The sequence below is a fragment of the Salvelinus alpinus genome, chromosome 10 (genome assembly GCF_045679555.1).
Source record: "Salvelinus alpinus chromosome 10, SLU_Salpinus.1, whole genome shotgun sequence".
NCBI classification, from domain to species: Eukaryota; Metazoa; Chordata; class Actinopteri; order Salmoniformes; family Salmonidae; genus Salvelinus; species Salvelinus alpinus.
Window position 1 is genome coordinate 23144098 of NC_092095.1, and position 18066 is coordinate 23162163.

Below are 18066 nucleotides of genomic sequence, written 5' to 3' on the forward strand. Positions count from 1 at the left end.
GACATTTCAGTTTAATTTTTAATTAATTTGTAAAAATGTCTAAAAACATAATCCCACTTTGACATTAATAGGGTACTGTGTGTCGGCCAGTGACAAATAATCTCAATTTTAAATTCAGGATGTAACACAACAAAATGTGCAACAAGTCAAGGGATGTGAATACTTTCTGATAGGCACTGTACATGCAGTTGTATAACTAGGGCTCAGAGTCTTTCCCAGCCATGTGACCTGTCCAGGGAAAACAAAACTGCAATAATGCTGTCTGATAAAATACCTGTTTGATTCCAAATGTTATACAATGTTATCGATTTTTTGATTTAACAAAGTAAATCAAGAACTGCATTAAAATCAGTGCATTTATTTTTTACAATAACATCATATGAATAGGCCTTTTCTTCCATAACAACTTTAACATTGTGATAAATTATTTCGGCTCCGTCATTGAACTAGTCATAATAATATGAAGGCAACACGAGTGTTTGAAATACAGATAATTTAATACTACTAAAACTACATCACTAAACACATTCACAGCTCATGCTATATGCAACTATTTCATTAGCATTAATACAAACAACATTAGAACATAGAAAAAAAAATTATATATAAAAACATTTAAATTAGTACCTAGTCAAAAAAATTGTTCCATCCCCGGAATGGTATATTGAAAAGTAACCAAAACAAACTGTACACATCAGCTTTTACCTCATTTATAGAAAACTGCATTTGGTATATAGTTGTATTTCGTTAAAAAAAAAAAAAAAAAGTACTGAGAGAAAGTCAGAGATGCTGATAAATAGCAGGAGTCCAGACCCTAGGTATCCAAGGTTTGTGTGCCTAAATATACCAATACCACCTTGCAAACAATGGATGATCAGAGTAGAATGGCTGTCCGTTTTCTGCCCGTAGGAAAAAATAAATAATGCAGCAGTCTGTGAGCTGCATATGTCCAGAAGGGAGAGAAAACTAAGGCCTCATTAGAGAAAATAAATAAATAAACATCCACTCAAAATAAAGGAGACAAAACAACAGATATCAAAAAATGTGATCCATATGGTGCAAAAATGCACACAAAAAAACTGCTACATCATCCTGGATGAAGTCCCAGAGGGAAAGTGTCCAAGGTGTTGCTGTTGTCTTCGTCCCCTCTGGGTTTTGGGACACCTCCTATTAAACAAAAGACAATGGAATAACATCAATCTCTCATTTTTGACTGCCTCACAAAACACATTACTCAGCACTTTAGAAATTAGTTTGAAAAATATGAAATCATTTACGATTGTAAAAATTTGTATAGCTAAGTATACACCTTTCATAGAGTAACCTTATTTTGTCAAATGACACACATTGTCACATTTGGAATAGAATCTTCCATAAGTCTTGCTCATTTATGCTACTGTATGTTGTTTACAATACACAGCTTATAAAATACAGAATATTTAAATCTGCTTATCAGAAATGTGCTAATAAGATCAGATAGGTCACTTTGGAGAGCACACCCACCTTGTGAAACACATGACAACAGCGACAATGATGGCGATCTGTACGGCTCCGATGACGGCTGCTATGAGAACGTAGTGGAGTTTCTGTCCACTGGGCACCACGTACAGGATGTTGAAGTCTTGGATTTCATCACACTGCTGGCCAGTGTAGCCCGAGTCACACCTGGGGAGACAACCAAACCGCTAGCACTTCATTTCATGATACAGAAATTACCAGGTGTTTACTAAGAAATTACATGGTGAGATGGTAATTACACAATAATTATCTATGAATTAGGTCAAAAAGAGATGAAACATAGCATACGCAGGTATGTAAGACAAAAGGACACCATGTTATCTTACCGGCAGGTGGGGATGCTATACTTCATTTCACATTGGCCATGTTCACAGAAGTTGGCGTAGTCCTCTGTGCAGAGGGTGGGGATCCCTCCATAAGCACTATCCTCCCCTATGTCTACCGTGTCTTTAAAGGTATACAGAAAATCACAAATAGTAATATGGATGATATAAATATTAAAGAGCGAGCTAGGCCTTGTCCTCAGTTGCAAATCAAATATAACTGACATGACAGAGCAGAAATATGCTTTGCAGATATGTAATAGTATAACAGTATTATTTCCATATAGACAACATGAACCATGGTCTGAGGTAAATCAACTACCATAACAACATAACAGAGTGTGGTAAAAGGGAGCAGCCATACCAAAAAGATCAGTCTTGCTGTTGCTACCATCGTCTTCGTTTTTCTTCTTCCCTTTTTCTGAAAAAAAAACCATAAATATTTTTGAGTGCAAGACAGAAATTTCCCAATATTGCAAATCGGTTCAAAAATTATTTTCTGAGCGAGCCATCCTTTCAGTAGCTACAGACAGCAGCATTTTAAAATGTGAAAGAATTCATTAGGCTAGAGGTTGCTTAAAAATAGTTTTTCAACTGTAAGAAGTTGAAAAGAAATCGAATTGGAGGGACTCCAGGGAAATAGTGTTCAAGCTCCATGTTCTAAGAGAGCCCTAATCACAAGGATTATACGATTATCAGAGAGCGCACCATGGCTTGATTATCAGAGAGTGCACCATGGCTTGATAGTCAGAGAGCGCACCATGGCTTGATTATCAGAGAGTGCACCATGGCTTGATAGTCAGAGAGCGCACCATGGCTTGATTATCAGAGAGCGCACCATGGCTTGATAGTCAGAGAGCGCACCATGGCTTGATTATCAGAGAGTGCACCATGGCTTGATTATCAGAGAGCGCACCATGGCTTGATAGTCAGAGAGCGCACCATGGCTTGATAGTCAGAGAGCGCACCATGGCTTGATTATCAGAGAGCGCACCATGGCTTGATTATCAGAGAGCGCACCCTGGCTTGATTATCAGAGAGCGCACCATGGCTTGATAGTCAGAGAGCGCACCATGGCTTGATAGTCAGAGAGCGCACCGTGGCTTGATAGTCAGAGAGCGCACCATGGCTTGATTATCAGAGAGCGCACCATGGCTTGATAGTCAGAGAGCGCACCATGGCTTGATTATCAGAGAGCGCACCATGGCTTGATTATCAGAGAGCGCACCATGGCTTGATAGTCAGAGAGCGCACCATGGCTTGATAGTCAGAGAGCGCACCGTGGCTTGATAGTCAGAGAGCGCACCTTGGCTTGATAGTCAGAGAGCGCACCTTGGCTTGATAGTCAGAGAGCGCACCGTGGCTTGATTATCAGAGAGCGCACCGTGGCTTGATAGTCAGAGAGCGCACCGTGGCTTTATTATCTGAGAGCGCACCATGGCTTGATTATCAGAGAGCGCACCATGGCTTGATTATCAGAGAGCGCACCGTGGCTTGATTATCAGAGAGCGCACCGTGGCTTGATTATCAGAGAGCGCACCGTGGCTTGATTATCAGAGAGCGCACCGTGGCTTGATTATCTGAGAGCGCAGCATGGATTGATTATCAGAGAGCGCACCGTGGCTTGATTATCAGAGAGCGCACCGTGGCTTGATTATCAGAGAGCGCACCATGGCTTGATTATCTGAGAGCGCACCATGGCTTGATTATCAGAGAGCACACCATGGCTTGAAAAGTGCCCCCACTTCTGGAGCAAGCGGTGGCTTGCTAGAGAGGAAAAGCTGTCATAGTATTTTACATACATTTCTGCTCCACCTCAAGGACGGACTATAAATACTATGTCTGCTGTAATATAGTTAATATCCCAAGTAAAAATAGCAGTTAACTAGCATTCTGACATGGCCTCATTAAAATACATTTGGTTAATCAACAAACCAGTTGAATGTTAGTTATATGATGTAGATTTTGTACAAGATACCTACCATTTTCTATTACAAACTAATAACCGACGGTGCTGTTTAGGATGCACATTTCTGATATATAACAATAAGATAACCATAGATACAATGTGAGAGGTATGGCGGGTTTCTATTTGGGCCAGTCGAAGCATGAGGCTGTTGGTAACATTACTCTGACAGACAGTTATTGTAATGCGTGCATGCCTTTGCAATGCTCATTTGCATTACAAAATGAAATAAATGACAGATAAGTGGCGAGTGACTGGGTTTAACTTGAGGGCAATTTGGCCTGTTGAGATGTAGGGTGACACACAGGCATGCTTCACTACATTTAATGGCCCTCCTGCAAGAATTGGCCAACTGCACCATCAGCAGAAATGCCTCCAAACTGATTTAAGAGATAGACACGTACATAGGGTCACATGACAAATGTTGTTAAAAAACATCTCAGGACATGCACAACAACTACTCTCTGAGAAGAAATGTAATATCACTATGGTAACAAATAAACACTCTTATCCAGAGCGACTGACATTAGTAATGTGAAATGATAGGAATCCCATTCTAGGAATATTGGAACATCCATAACTTGTTCTCAGATTTCCAGGTTGGGATGTATTCTATTGCATTTTGAATAAGGTATGCAAGTTCATGTAATATTTAGGGTCAATGTATGCTCTGTGAAACAAAAAATATATCGATTATTTATGTAAATAGATCTTTTAGCCCTACACTTTAGAACTTGATTGTGGGACGTTTTTAAAAACAGGGACATATTTGGGGTAGTAAATCTTCGCCCTCAAATCGAGAATTACATTTTTTTAAACGGCTTTAAACAGATGTTCTGGTAAGAAACATCTTTGTAGTTATCTGACCAGCTGGTTGCCCGATGCCCCTTGGTCATTATAATGTGGCTCAAATCCTAATTGTGTGCATCTAGATTGAGGTTATGTCCACAAAGCAGTCTGCATTTGAAAGAAGAATCTTAAGTCTTTTGATGCGCTGTAGAAAGATGTTGTATCTCGGGACAAACCTAATAGTCTCAGTCATCACCACACAGCACACGGCATTGTCATAGTGAGGATCAATCAACCAATTGGGGTGGGCGTCATAAACATCAGAGTTTGACAGGAACTAGCCATCATATAGGTCACTGGCAGGATAAAGTGATAAAGATTTAGAGGAAAGTCAAGACTGGTGGGTGGGATGCTTATATAAACAGCACATATCAGGAATATCAGGACTGGCACCAGGAACCCATGCAGGGGAGAATATCTAGGACATTGTATTCAACTATTAAGTAGGATGTCGCATTACAGCAGGATCCCCTCATCTCTACACCAAAAATCTCAGTCAAATATAAAATTGTGATTTATTTTCCTTCCTTGAGATTGTGAATAATAAATCAAATCCATCGAAAACCACAATCCATTGTTTTTTCCCACAATGCAGTGTAAATACAGGACATGGGGCACAAAATTACATGTTTCCAAATGACATTTTGATGTTAGAACATGGCATTACCTGGACACCTCCCTAGATGCTTCACGTCAATCTTCACCTGCTTCAAGCACGAAGCCTCTCTTACTTGACAGGGGGTAATGTAAGATTTTCCGTCTGTTCCACACACCGGGTTGTCATTATGGCCACTGCAGTCAATGTTGCACATACACCTGGGTGTCGAAGAAAACATTGATATAAAAATCTGTTTAATGAACACTGTATTAACACTGTGTTCACTAAAAGTGCCAAACATACATCATCAATCAATTTGAATCGAATGTGACAATCCAGGACCCCAGTATATGGAGAAAATAAGCGAAGATATCTATGAGGGACTAGTGGTCACTAGTCGTCTTCCAGATGAAGACGAGTCCTCCTTTCAGAAACTACCGAGAGCACAATAGCTGATGAAGACGAATCCTCCTTTCAGAAACTACTGAGAGCACAACAGCTGATGAAGACGAGTCCACCATTCAGAGACTACTGAGAGCACAATAGCTGATGAAGACGAGTCCTCCTTTCAGAAACTACTGAGAGCACAATAGCTGATGAAGACGAGTCCTCAGAGACTACTGAGAGCACAATAGCTGATGAAGACGAGTCCTCAGAGACTACTGAGAGCACAATAGCTGATGAAGATGAGTCCTCAGAGACTACTGAGAGCACAATAGCTGATGAAGACGAGTCCTCAGAGACTACTGAGAGCCCAATAGCTGATGAAGACGAGTCCTCCTTTCAGAAACTAATGAGAGCACAACAGCTGATGAAGACGAGTCCTCCTTTCAGAAACTACTGAGAGCCCAATAGCTGATGAAGAAGAATCCTCAGAGACTGCTGAGAGCACAATAGCTGATGAAGACGAGTCCCCCTTAGAGACTAATGAGAGCCCAATAGCTGATGAAGACGAGTCCTCAGAGACTACTGAGAGCCCAATAGCTGATGAAGACGAGTCCTCAGAGACTACTGAGAGCCCAATAGCTGATGAAGACGAGTCCTCCTTTCAGAAACTAATGAGAGCACAATAGCTGATGAAGACGAGTCCTCAGAGACTACGGAGAGCCCAATAGCTGATGAAGACGAGTCCTCCTTCCAGAAACTACTGAGAGCACAATAGCTGATGAAGACGAGTCTTCAGAGACTACTGAGAGCACAACAGCTGATGAAGACGAGTCCTCCTTTCAGAAACTACTGAGAGCACAATAGCTGATGAAGACGAGTCCTCAGAGACTAATGAGAGCACAATAGCTGATGAAGACGAGTCCTCCTTTCAGAAACTACTGAGAGCACAATAGCTGATGAAGACGAGTCCTCAGAGACTACTGAGAGCCCAATAGCTGATGAAGACGAGTCCTCAGAGACTACTGAGAGCACAACAGCTGATGAAGACGAGTCCTCCTTTCAGAAACTACTGAGAGCACAATAGCTGATGAAGACGAGTCCTCAGAGACTACTAGAGCCCAATAGCTGATGAAGACGAGTCCTCCTTTCAGAAACTACTGAGAGCCCAATAGCTGATGAAGACGAGTCCTCAGAGACTACTGAGAGCCCAATAGCTGATGAAGACGAGTCCTCAGAGACTAATGAGAGCCCAATAGCTGATGAAGACGAGTCCTCCTTTCAGAAACTACTGAGAGCACAACAGCTGATGAAGACGAGTCCTCAGAGACTACTGAGAGCCCAATAGCTGATGAAGACGAGTCCTCAGAGACTACTGAGAGCCCAATAGCTGATGAAGACGAGTCCTCAGAGACTAATGAGAGCACAATAGCTGATGAAGACGAGTCCTCCTTTCAGAAACTACTGAGAGCCCAATAGCTGATGAAGACGAGTCCTCAGAGACTACTGAGAGCCCAATAGCTGATGAAGACGAGTCCTCAGAGACTAATGAGAGCCCAATAGCTGATGAAGACGAGTCCTCCTTTCAGAAACTACTGAGAGCACAACAGCTGATGAAGACGAGTCCTCAGAGACTACTGAGAGCCCAATAGCTGATGAAGACGAGTTCTCCTTTCAGAAACTACTGAGAGCCCAATAGCTGATGAAGACGAGTCCTCCTTTCAGAAACTACTGAGAGCACAATAGCTGATGAAGAAGAATCCTCAGAGACTGCTGAGAGCACAATAGCTGATGAAGACGAGTCCTCCTTAGACTACTGAGAGTACAACAGCTGATGAAGACGAGCCCGCCATTCAGAGACTACTGAGAGCACAGTAGCTGATGAAGACGAGTCCTCCTTAGACTACTGAGAGTACAACAGCTGATGAAGACGAGTCCTCCTTAGAGACTACTGAGAGCACAATAGCTGCAGTGGAAAGTACTCACAATATATCCTCAGAGTCCACATCGCATTCTGCTCCAAACTTGCAGTTGACGCATTTTGTGGGCTTTTTTCCTCTGCCTGTGCCTGATCCTTCATCATCTGTAGAAAAGGAGAGTATTTAAAAAAATGTTAGCTGTCAAACAGAGTTAATATTGTTCTATTAGTGGTTGGATCTGCAAAGTTTTTGTTTAAGCAGGCTATGTTTAACCAGATTTTACTGTAACATTGTAACATGGGTTGTCAAGTCAAACGTATTAAAGTGAAGCAAGACCAAGTTACGACACTGTACCTCCGTCGCCTGATCCAGAACTGCCATCTGTGTGTTACAGGATAAAAAAATGAGTTAGATTCAGCTTGGTCTAAAATGACTAATAACAAAATGACTAGGGACAGAACCCGAGTGATGAAAAATGCGCTCCATAAAGGTGATTCTGTACTCTCTTGAGTGAAAGTGTGCAGCCTGCGACTAAGACTCACCTGTATAACAGGCCACGTCAGAGACCTGTGTTATGGACTTCTGCTGCTTGCACGCTGCTCTCTTCAAGAAGCACTCATTCTGATAGGTGTCTCCGTTGGACCCACAAACAGGGATGTACTTCTTCGAGCACTAAGACACAACGGCCAATGAAAGGATGTTACTGAACCATCATAGCCTAGACCAGGGATCATCAAGTAGATTCAGCCACGGGACCAAATTTACTGCAAGAAGCCCAAACAGATATTACATTTGACTAACACCTTGTTTACATTGTATACGATCACATACAGTATATCTCTATATTATGTGTGGGAATACTATGGGAACAGAGTTCCGAAATTAAAATCAATTGGAGCTGATTTGCTTTGGCAAAGCCATTCCTGCTTGCTTTCTTGCTCATGGCAATGGTAATGACAGTCTTACTTGACAACAGAGAACATGATAGCCTTTATTCCACTGTGTTACTTACATGGAACTGGCAGACACATTTCAGGTCAGCCCCGTTCTCTTGACATGTCCCCCCATAACGACATGACGCAGCGTCACACACTCTCAGGTCACTTTTCTTCTCAGATAAATCTGGTAAAAACAAGGTGTTCTTATCAGCAAGGCAGTGAAATACCATTATTTTAGTGCTCCAATTGTAAAACCATATGAATATCTAGTATAGTCTATGTTGTGTACTAGTATTTATGTGACATTGCTTTTCTATCTGGGGAAAACTTTCTAACATGAAGATTGGAGCAAATAGTGTGTGAAAACGTTTAACTCAAAACACAATTCTTTCCCAAACTACAGCCTTTGAGAAGAAACTCCTATGGTATAGCCTACCTGGAAGCACTTTTCTTTACCTAAAATACAGCTAGCCTTGAATCCAAACTGATATGCTCTGTTTCATCACAAAACATAGTAAATCTGTCTGGATTCCAGGCTAAAATACACTATGAACCAAAGCCCTGACAACTTAAGAGTTCACGGCCACTTGAATACATCTTCCAGTAATGACTTTCATCCATCCGACACACCAAAGCCCATAGCTTCCCCTTTAGCCAGAAATACACTTGAACATCTCTCACTCTCTCACACTGAGCGGTATTTATCAGAGGAAGGAGAAGAACAAATCAATGGAAGAGAGGAGTCAATGTAGCGAAGACCCGGGTCATTAGCAACATGTAGCCATCCAACTCCTTTGCCACAAGACATCAATAGTCATCGCCTCATTTCGTCAATGGTTGGACTATTGAGAGATCCGGTACAGAGAGAGCTTAGCTACGCATCGTTTGTACAACTTTATTGAGAGTCAGTGGAATATGCAATGTACAACAGTCACTGCCCAGCATAACTGGACTGAGAAATTGAGTCACTACTGGTCATTCGGACAAGTTGGTCCTCGTTTACACAGTAATGCCTTGGCATTGCATGATCATGGGAAAGCAAAGCCACGAACCATCAACAGGGACCCAGAAAGCTGACTTGAAAAGATTGGAGAAGAGAGTCAAGTCCGATCTGATAATCTTTGATCAGGAGCTCAAGCACATTATACGTGAGAGGCATTCCTGATAGGAAAAATATGATTTCAGGTTGCCAAAGTGGGCTTACAAGGCACTTATAGTAAAGTATGCCATCACAATATTGTTTGAATAAGTTCATCATTAGCCTGGTCATAAGTAGGGAATTACATTGGATTACATCATCAGGATCAATGAATTTGGTCAAAACAACTCCTCAGTGCTGCAAGTCTTCAATATTAACTTTAACCAACCAGTAACAGTAAACTGTCAAAAACATTACGGATGAAGTGAATTTAGAGGATTTTATTTCCCCTGTTGACATTCAGTTGTAGTATAATCTGTTTTTCACTAGCTTTGATAACTACAGTAGGTGTGCAAAATGACTGCTGTGCTACTGTGCTAGAACAACTCTAGGTTCATGGACACCCTGAGGGAGAGTTTGAATCTCACAGAGCTCTAATGGAGGAATGAGAAGACCTTCCCAGCCTTCCAGGCAGGTTTGACAGCAGCCATTTACATCCTCCTGGGGTCAACAACATTATCACACAGCACTCCTATCAACTAGCAGAACATTGGAAAACCCCTGGTCTGTGAGATTTACAGGAAGGGGGGAGACATAGGGGGGAGGGAGAGAAGGAGAGAGAATGAGAGAGAAATGAAGACATAAAAGGAGAAGAAGAGAGAAAAGAGGGAGCGAAGGAGAGAAAAAGAGGGAGCGAAGGAGAGCGAGAGAGAGAGGGATGGATGGAGGTAGGGAGAGAGAGAGAAAAAAAGAGAATAGGAGAGGTGATGGGAATGGAAGAATCCTACCCCACTGAGGTTTGAACTGAAGTTCCCTCCTGCTCTCATCGCCAGTCCCCATGAGGGAAGACATATCTCAACATGCAGTAGGAGCTTTATGTTGTCTTATCCCCACTGTTAGAGAAGGTTTAAGAAGAGGAAGCCACTACACAACTAATCCATTGTCTTGAGACAGGTAAGCACGCCACAGGGACTAATAATAACCCAACCTTTCAACAAATGGGAGGCAAAGTAGTTCCAGGCCAAAGATTATAATCAGCCACTCCTAACAATCCCCTCCTCTTCTAAATAGATCTGTGTGCTACTCAACCAATGGTCACAGTCTCGATATAAAGGGGCTAGCCCCGATCCTAGTCACCCTGTACATAAAGGACTATTGACCAAACTGTTCATTTCCTCATTACAGTCACTGTCGCCCTGGGATTCCGAAGCTAGCCCATTAAATACAGGCCATGACCTAAAACTCCTGTCATGACGTTGGGTTGGGGGTAGGTTTACGACAGTCATAAATACCTCTTTCCCCCTTTTTCTCTCTCCCCACTATAACTGATGTGACATAAGGAAACCCATGGGTTAACATAGAGATTCTGGGTAACATCAGAAGTTGGGGGGAAATGAACTATATTCTGGCAATCCAACCAACTGAACATATGCGGTGGTACTTAAGGTATATTATGTCAGTTCGGTTGCCCGCTGACACATTCTCATCAATGATAGAATGACAAACTCTACTGTGAAAAGTCTAAACGTCAGAGGTATCGGATTCACATGGAATTGTTGTTTAATTCAAATGTTTGAATATGAGATTATTTGTGAAGAGATGAAATGTAATTTTAGCTTCCAAATGAGAGATCTGTGCTTTCATAAGTTTTCCTCTGCTCAACCAGGGGCCCGCCCCTGTGAAGAGACCTGGGTAATAGACTTTTCAGACACACCCCTCTCCTCCACTATAAAAGCCATTTTCCCAGAAGGTAACATCCTGTTCCGGGTATGCTAGGATGACGATCCAGTGTCAGAATGGTTCAGATAATCACTTTAGATGAAGCCAACATCAGCATGGACTTTGATTGTGTATGGTATGAACTTTGAACTCGTGTTCACTACAGAAGTGATATCTCCTAGCCGTTGAGTTGGCAACAGCTGCTACAAACGCAGGTTAGGAAGAACAGTCCGAGTATCCCGTCTTCCACACACAACGGTACTACAAAGTATCCCGTGACTACCAGAGACCAGAGACATCCTCCAAAGGACAGAGGACTCGGGTTGGCGATACGGTCTTCCATCTACCACCAACCTACTGAAGCGCAGCTCAGAGTAAATATGTATTGCATTTTCTTTCTTAAATGGGCGGTAATTTAGAATGCATAAGATACGATATTTACGAGAGCACAGCTCGCCTATGTTCCGAATCTCCCGCTCTTTCACTAAAATCCCGCCCCTTCTCTTTGTGTAACAAGCTGTCATATCTATTCCGCCCGCTAGGGACGTTTTCTGTATGACGTAATTTGTGATCAAGTTATGATTTAATTGTATATGTGTGATTCTGTGTGATTAGTTAGGTATTTAGTAAATAAATAATTAAACCCAATTTTGTATTGCTGATTCAACTTGTTAGCCAGGATTCTTGCAGACAATCAAGGACTTACAACCTTCAGATGAGACTGAATAAAATGACGATTAATGTGACTGTTATTTAGTAAAATATTACAAAATCTTTGAGTTTATTCGAAAGATAACAGCTCTATAAATATTCTTTCGTGGTGTCCCTCTCTAGTTAATTAATATTTACATGATTAGTTCAATCAGGTAATATTGATACCGGAGAAATTATTTTATAGAATAGCATGTCATAGCAATCAATCTGGCATAGTCAAAGACACGACACTCCTCTGTAATCAATCAATACCACCACTGTATAGGAACACTAGTCTTTAAAACACTGCAGTAGAAGTCATAGTGGTACCAGGGCTTGAATTAAATAAAACCCTAATGAAATAGCATTGATCCTGACCTGCAAAATAGGCGCATAGGTGCAGTAATGTAAGTACGGTAATTCTGGCTGTTTTACCAATGTTTGTTCTTTACAGCAATGCAGGTTAACAACAACCGCGCTTCCACCGAATTCAACCCAATCAATGCATGCCTTGAGAAATACAATCTGTATTTCTCAGTAACAGTGGGGAAACACCACACTTCACTGCATTTAAAGGGACAGTTCACTCTAAAATTAAAATGTTGTCCAATATTTTCAGAAGTAGTCTAATGTCAGGTCAAGCTTAATCCACATCCCACATTATCATTTGGGTATCCTAGATCCAGCAACATGCCTCAACCTGAAAACCATGGAAAAGAAAAGCCCCGAATAAAGGCAAGAAATGATACAGTGATTATATTTTCCATTCATTTCTGAAATGAATCTTTATATCCAGAATACTTACGGTTGCTAAGGTCACATCTGCTATGGGGTTTCCTAAGAGGTTTGGGATCAGCACCCAATTATAGGTTGTTTTTAGGAGCATTGAAGAGCAACCAGGACCATGGGGAAAAGGAATGGCCTGCTTATTGATGGAAGCTAATCAGGCAAGCAGCAAATGTAAACAAATAGCTTGACAAGAGGAAAACATTTGGCTTTATCAGGACAGCTCACTCTTCGTTATAAATTGGACTGCTTTTAAATTAAAGGGGAAACCGTAGCCTACTGAATGAACACAATACATAGGCCTTCATAACAAACAGTTATTATGGGAATGAGAGGACATCACTCATGGTTTATGGGATTATGGAGAGGGTGGAACTACATCCACAACAGGTTAACGTTTCCATTCATCTTAAATATCATCAAACATAGGCCAATCTGTCAAAGTCACACTGAATGTTGGCTTTGGGTGGAACCCCTTAGGAAACCACATAGCAGATGTGAACTTTTAGCAAGCATATTATATATTCCGGATATAAAGAGTAAATTTAATTTACCCTCAATTTAACCCACGATGACACTGTATACCGGTGGTGTAAAGTACTTGAGTAAAACTACTTTAAAGTAATACTTAAGTCGTTTTGGGGTGGAGGGGTGGGGTTATTTATATTTTTGATTACTTTTACTTCACTACATTCCTACAGAAAATAATGTACTTTTTACTCCATACATTTTCCCTAACACCCAAAAGTACTCGTTACATTTTGAATGCTAAGCAGGACAGGAAAATGTTCCAATTCACGCACTCACATGCTGACCAGACCGGACATGTCGCGTGCGCGAGCTTCGCAAAATAAATTTTGAAATCCATGTTATTCAATTATTGCACCCACACTGCTTGCGCGCGCCAACGAGCGTCTGCGACACCAAGGGCTAAAATAGATGTCGTTCCTATTTCTGACGCAGATCGCGCTGCAAGTCCTGTCTCTCCCATCTCCTCATTGGTTTATAGAAGCAGGTACCCACGTGCCATCTCCTCATTGGTTTATAGAAGCAGGTACCCACGTGCCATCTCCTCATTGGTTATACCCACGTAGGTGATAGAAAGACGAACTGTTTTGCCGGTAGTCGTGGTAATACAATGAAAGTTTAGATGCGATCACCATATAATTTAAACGATGAAAAAGCCTGGAAGGAGGAGAGATGACTAGAAACGATTCAGTTGGCCGTTTTATGTGTGGATTAATTGTCGGAGTAGAGATCCTTGTGCATTTCAGGTAAAATAACAACTCAATGTTTATATCCCAGGACAAATTAGCTAGCAACAGCAAGCTAGCTAAATAGGACAAATTAACGTTAGCTAGCAAGAGCAAGCAAACTAGCTAAATTACCATACATGTTTAATGCTTTTCGACCTGTCCCCAAATTAATGTCATTGGTTCAGAGTTTGTTTTGATATTTTAACCTGCGTGTCGTGATCGCGTTTAGTGTGGGGGGGCAAAATAAATGTATGCACGATAGCGCACGATGGCGCACGCGCGCAGCCGGTTTGGGCAAGGTGTTATGCAGAGAACATCCCTGGTCATCCCTACTGCCTCTGATCTGGCGGACTCACTGAACACACATGCTTCGTTTGTAAATTATGTCGAAGGTTGCACCTGGCTATCTGTAAATAAAAAAACCTAAGTGGTGCCGTCTAGTTTGCTTAACATAAGGAATTTGAAATAATTTACTTTTACTTTCGATACTTAATTATATTTTAGCAATTACATTTAATTTTGATACTTAAGGATATTTAATACCAAATACTTTCAGACTTTTACTCAAGTAGTATTTTACTAGGTGACTTTCACTTTTACTTGAGTCATTTTCTATTAAGGTATCTTTACTTTTTTTACTCTATTAGGTCATTTGGGTACTTTTTCTACAACTGGTGTATATAAACAAAAGTCATTACTCCTAACTAGGAAACTGAGAAATTACTGTTTCCATTTAATAATGAAACCCCTCAAAAAACAGCAGGACAATCCAGGGTGGGGTTCAAATATAGAAATGTTTCCCTGCATGCACCTCACCAACAAGAGGGGACAGATCGAGCCACCCCCCAATAAACATAGGCCTATGAAATCACATTTCCCAAATGTATACATATATTTTTTTTAACATGCATTGACTCAGTGATTCCTCTTATGAAGCAGTGACACTGCCAGCCTTATGTCTGTCCAATCCAGACCAATTGAGCATGATGTGCTTTGTCTGCTGGGATAGGAGATTGCCCAATTACCGACCAGCGTTCATTCAGCAAGGACGATAAACACCTCATGAGCTGCTGTATTGCAAAAACCCAGGATGTGTGTCGGATAAACACATATCATTCCAATAGAAGTGCTTGCTTTGGAAAAGTTTATTGATAAAGAAAATGTATTGATACTCACCCAAGCAGTCCTTGCCTTTTCCTGAGATACATTCGCTGCTCTCGGGGTAAGAGGCTTGTGCTCCAGGCAGTGTAGAGACGGCCAAAAGGCAGAGGAGAGAGAAAAAACGGCCTGCCGAGGGTCCGGGAGATGAGAGGGGATATCCTATGGACATGATGCTTAAAATGCTGACTAGAGTGGACACCGTATTTTCTCCAAATCACAACATATGCCTTTTTTCATTCAAATGGCAGAAATACATCAACGAATCCACCAGATGTGAATTGATAGACGGAGAACAAAACGCGTTGTTGTTGGCAAACTGTTTCACCCACGGCTAAAAAAATGTTTAATCTCCTTTGCAGAACGGGGATTATCTCCCAGCATAGCCATAGAAAAAAACGGCATTATATCGGACTTTAGCTCACAAATTGCACAAACGAAATGTTGGCTTTGCTCTATTGATCGCTCGTCTGGCCGTCGTACGGGATAGGGTGTGCGATAATGAGCTATTTTGACTGTCGCATTTACCTTTGACGCGTCTGCCTCTATTTTATCCCAGCGGCAAACAGCTGGTTTAAAATGTCCCTCCGAGAATATCTCTGCATCCTTCCACAACACAATCCCACAAAGGCGAAAATAAATGATTTTGTTGTAGCAATTTACCCAGACAATGTCTGAGTGAGGTTTTGTGAATCACCATCAACAAAGGATTTCGGTGACGCTTAGGTATCACATGACGCGAGACCACCCCCAATCATTGAAGCACACTTTGCCGTGGAGCGGCAAGATCACACCATAAAATGTGTGGGGAGGGGATTCCGGTTGTAGCCTACTGGGATACGTTATAAAGCGACATTTGCTAAAACTGTACAAAGGCTACAGCCTAAGGATACTAACTTTATTTCGTAACCAAGGAGTAAGACAATTACGTTAATTAAAGTATAAAAAATGCAAGCCATATGTGCTCTTTCACGTATAAGAAAATCTCTCCTCTGCCTATCTGGCAGATAGAAAATACAGATTGACAGTTTACCAATCCATGTTAAATTGATGATTCCCAGGTTACTTACCAACTAGCATAAATTACAATTTCACAAATTGTGAATCATGACATTTCTAAATAATAATTATGTTCAAAACACTCAAACTGATTGTTCTGGCACTGTCAGTAGCAGTTGACCTCATGAGTAGCCTAACTAGAGGCTTATTACATGGTTTATTACACGCTTATACATGTTGGGAAGGGCTCGCAAGCAAGCATTTCATGGTAAAATATTTGGTACAATACATTTTGATAACATGGCTTATATATTACATGACTTATTACATGGCTCATATTGCGTCTCTATGGTTCTCTCAGTCCTTGCACTGCAGTGGCGCAGCATGCCATGTGGTGTTGGAGACCACAACATCAGTGGCATTATTGATCCTGATAACACAACCACTCTTTCCATTTCATGTTTGGGCTGCTGTTCAAAAGACACATTGATGAGTATTACCACATATAACAATGCAATCACAGTCAAGCCTTTGCCAGACACCTGAGGTTTCAGGATCACCGAAGAGATCACCAAAGATAAATCAGGACTAGTTTGACTAAAAGATGGATTCCTTTTTTCGGAGTGAAGACATGTGCCTTGCGGGGCTGTTTTCCCAAACTGAGTCAGCTCACAACTGCATCAATGAGTTTGAGCATCTAGGACTGGTGCAATTTAAAGATGTGAGTAAAACAATCACATTTACAGTCAAATCAGTGGGAAATGTGGTACACTGTGTTGTTCACTGTATCTAGCACTTTTATGTTTCTCATGAATATGTTGAAATATTAATTTAGTTCATATTTTTTTCATATTCAATTAATCAAATAAAAAACAGATTTTTTTGTAACGGTCACCCCAGTTTAAATAGGTGTTAAACTGAGCACAATATGGCATGAAGGTTACATCCATTTATCTGCACACCAGTCTATAACATATTGATTCAACCATGTACTCGGAATGCAATATCACTCTAAAATGTGTATTCGTATTAAAATGTTACTGTAAGTTGAAATCATATAGTCATTGAAGGAAAGAGCTGAAACTATCCAATGTATAATGCATTGTAATGTCAAATAACATGCGAAACGTGGATGGTCTGTATTATACATGGATAGGCCTTTTGATTGCCCTCTCATTCACCATACAAAACCACACTTTTCTTTTTGTGCATAATTTATTATCATACATTTACTTATGAAATTACATGATTGTAAAAGGTTATTGATTATTTTTGTCATTAAGTTTGGTTAAATTACTTGGTTCAGTGTTAGTTGTGTTTTCTAATGAAGGTAAACACTTCACACAGAGTATGAGAAAATAGTTGACACTGAAATCATTAATTAAACAGCTAATTGGGCTATTCCTAACAGGTAGGCTATATAAGCCAATTGAAGAATACAGTATATTTGTATGTTTTAGCTAAATCCTGGAACAGTGGCCTTACAGTGTAGATTTTTGAGGGAAGTGAAGAAATGTGAGGAGATGGAGAGAATTATTCGTAAGTTTGGTGTTTTTAAAGGTAGATTTAAATACATAGGACTCTGGACGAAAGCCCCTTTTGATTGATACATATAATATTTTCTCACAAAATATTGTGCTACACTTCTACTAGGATTCCTGAAAAAGGAGGTTGTGAAGGCAAACATCCCCATCCCAGCAGTGAGAGAATATCTTTAGCACAAAATGTTCTGGATTCAGAGGTAAGATCCTTGCTCTCATGGTTTTCTCCAACATAATATCTTTCCCAGCTTGCGTTATCATTAGTTTTAAGTTTAACTTGT

The 18066-nt window shown here is 40.8% G+C and overlaps 1 protein-coding gene across 1 annotated transcript; it reads right to left on the reverse strand.

Moving 5' to 3' along the window:
- Window positions 1–342: 342 nt before the first annotated feature.
- On the reverse strand, window positions 343–15973 carry LOC139531733 (tomoregulin-1-like). The gene is made up of 10 exons (XM_071328460.1): window positions 15264–15973; window positions 8570–8679; window positions 8100–8229; window positions 7912–7938; window positions 7625–7721; window positions 5324–5472; window positions 2206–2262; window positions 1845–1965; window positions 1504–1665; window positions 343–1167 (listed from the first exon to the last, which is right to left on the reverse strand). The coding sequence occupies exons 1-10, from the start codon at window positions 15415–15417 to the stop codon at window positions 1083–1085; spliced, it is 1092 nt and encodes a 363-aa protein (XP_071184561.1). The 5' UTR covers window positions 15418–15973; the 3' UTR covers window positions 343–1082.
- Window positions 15974–18066: the final 2093 nt, after the last annotated feature.

Bases quoted from the DNA above. Each gene is read 5' to 3' on its own strand.
- LOC139531733 (XM_071328460.1), bottom strand. From the start codon at position 15,417: ATGTCCATAGGATATCCCCTCTCATCTCCCGGACCCTCGGCAGGCCGT. The intron at 7,939-8,099 runs GTGAGTCTTAGT...TGTAACACACAG, and splicing joins TGACGTGGCCTGTTATACAG to ATGGCAGTTCTGGATCAGGC. The intron at 5,473-7,624 runs GTGAGTACTTTC...TTCGACACCCAG, and splicing joins GTGGACTCTGAGGATATATT to GTGTATGTGCAACATTGACT.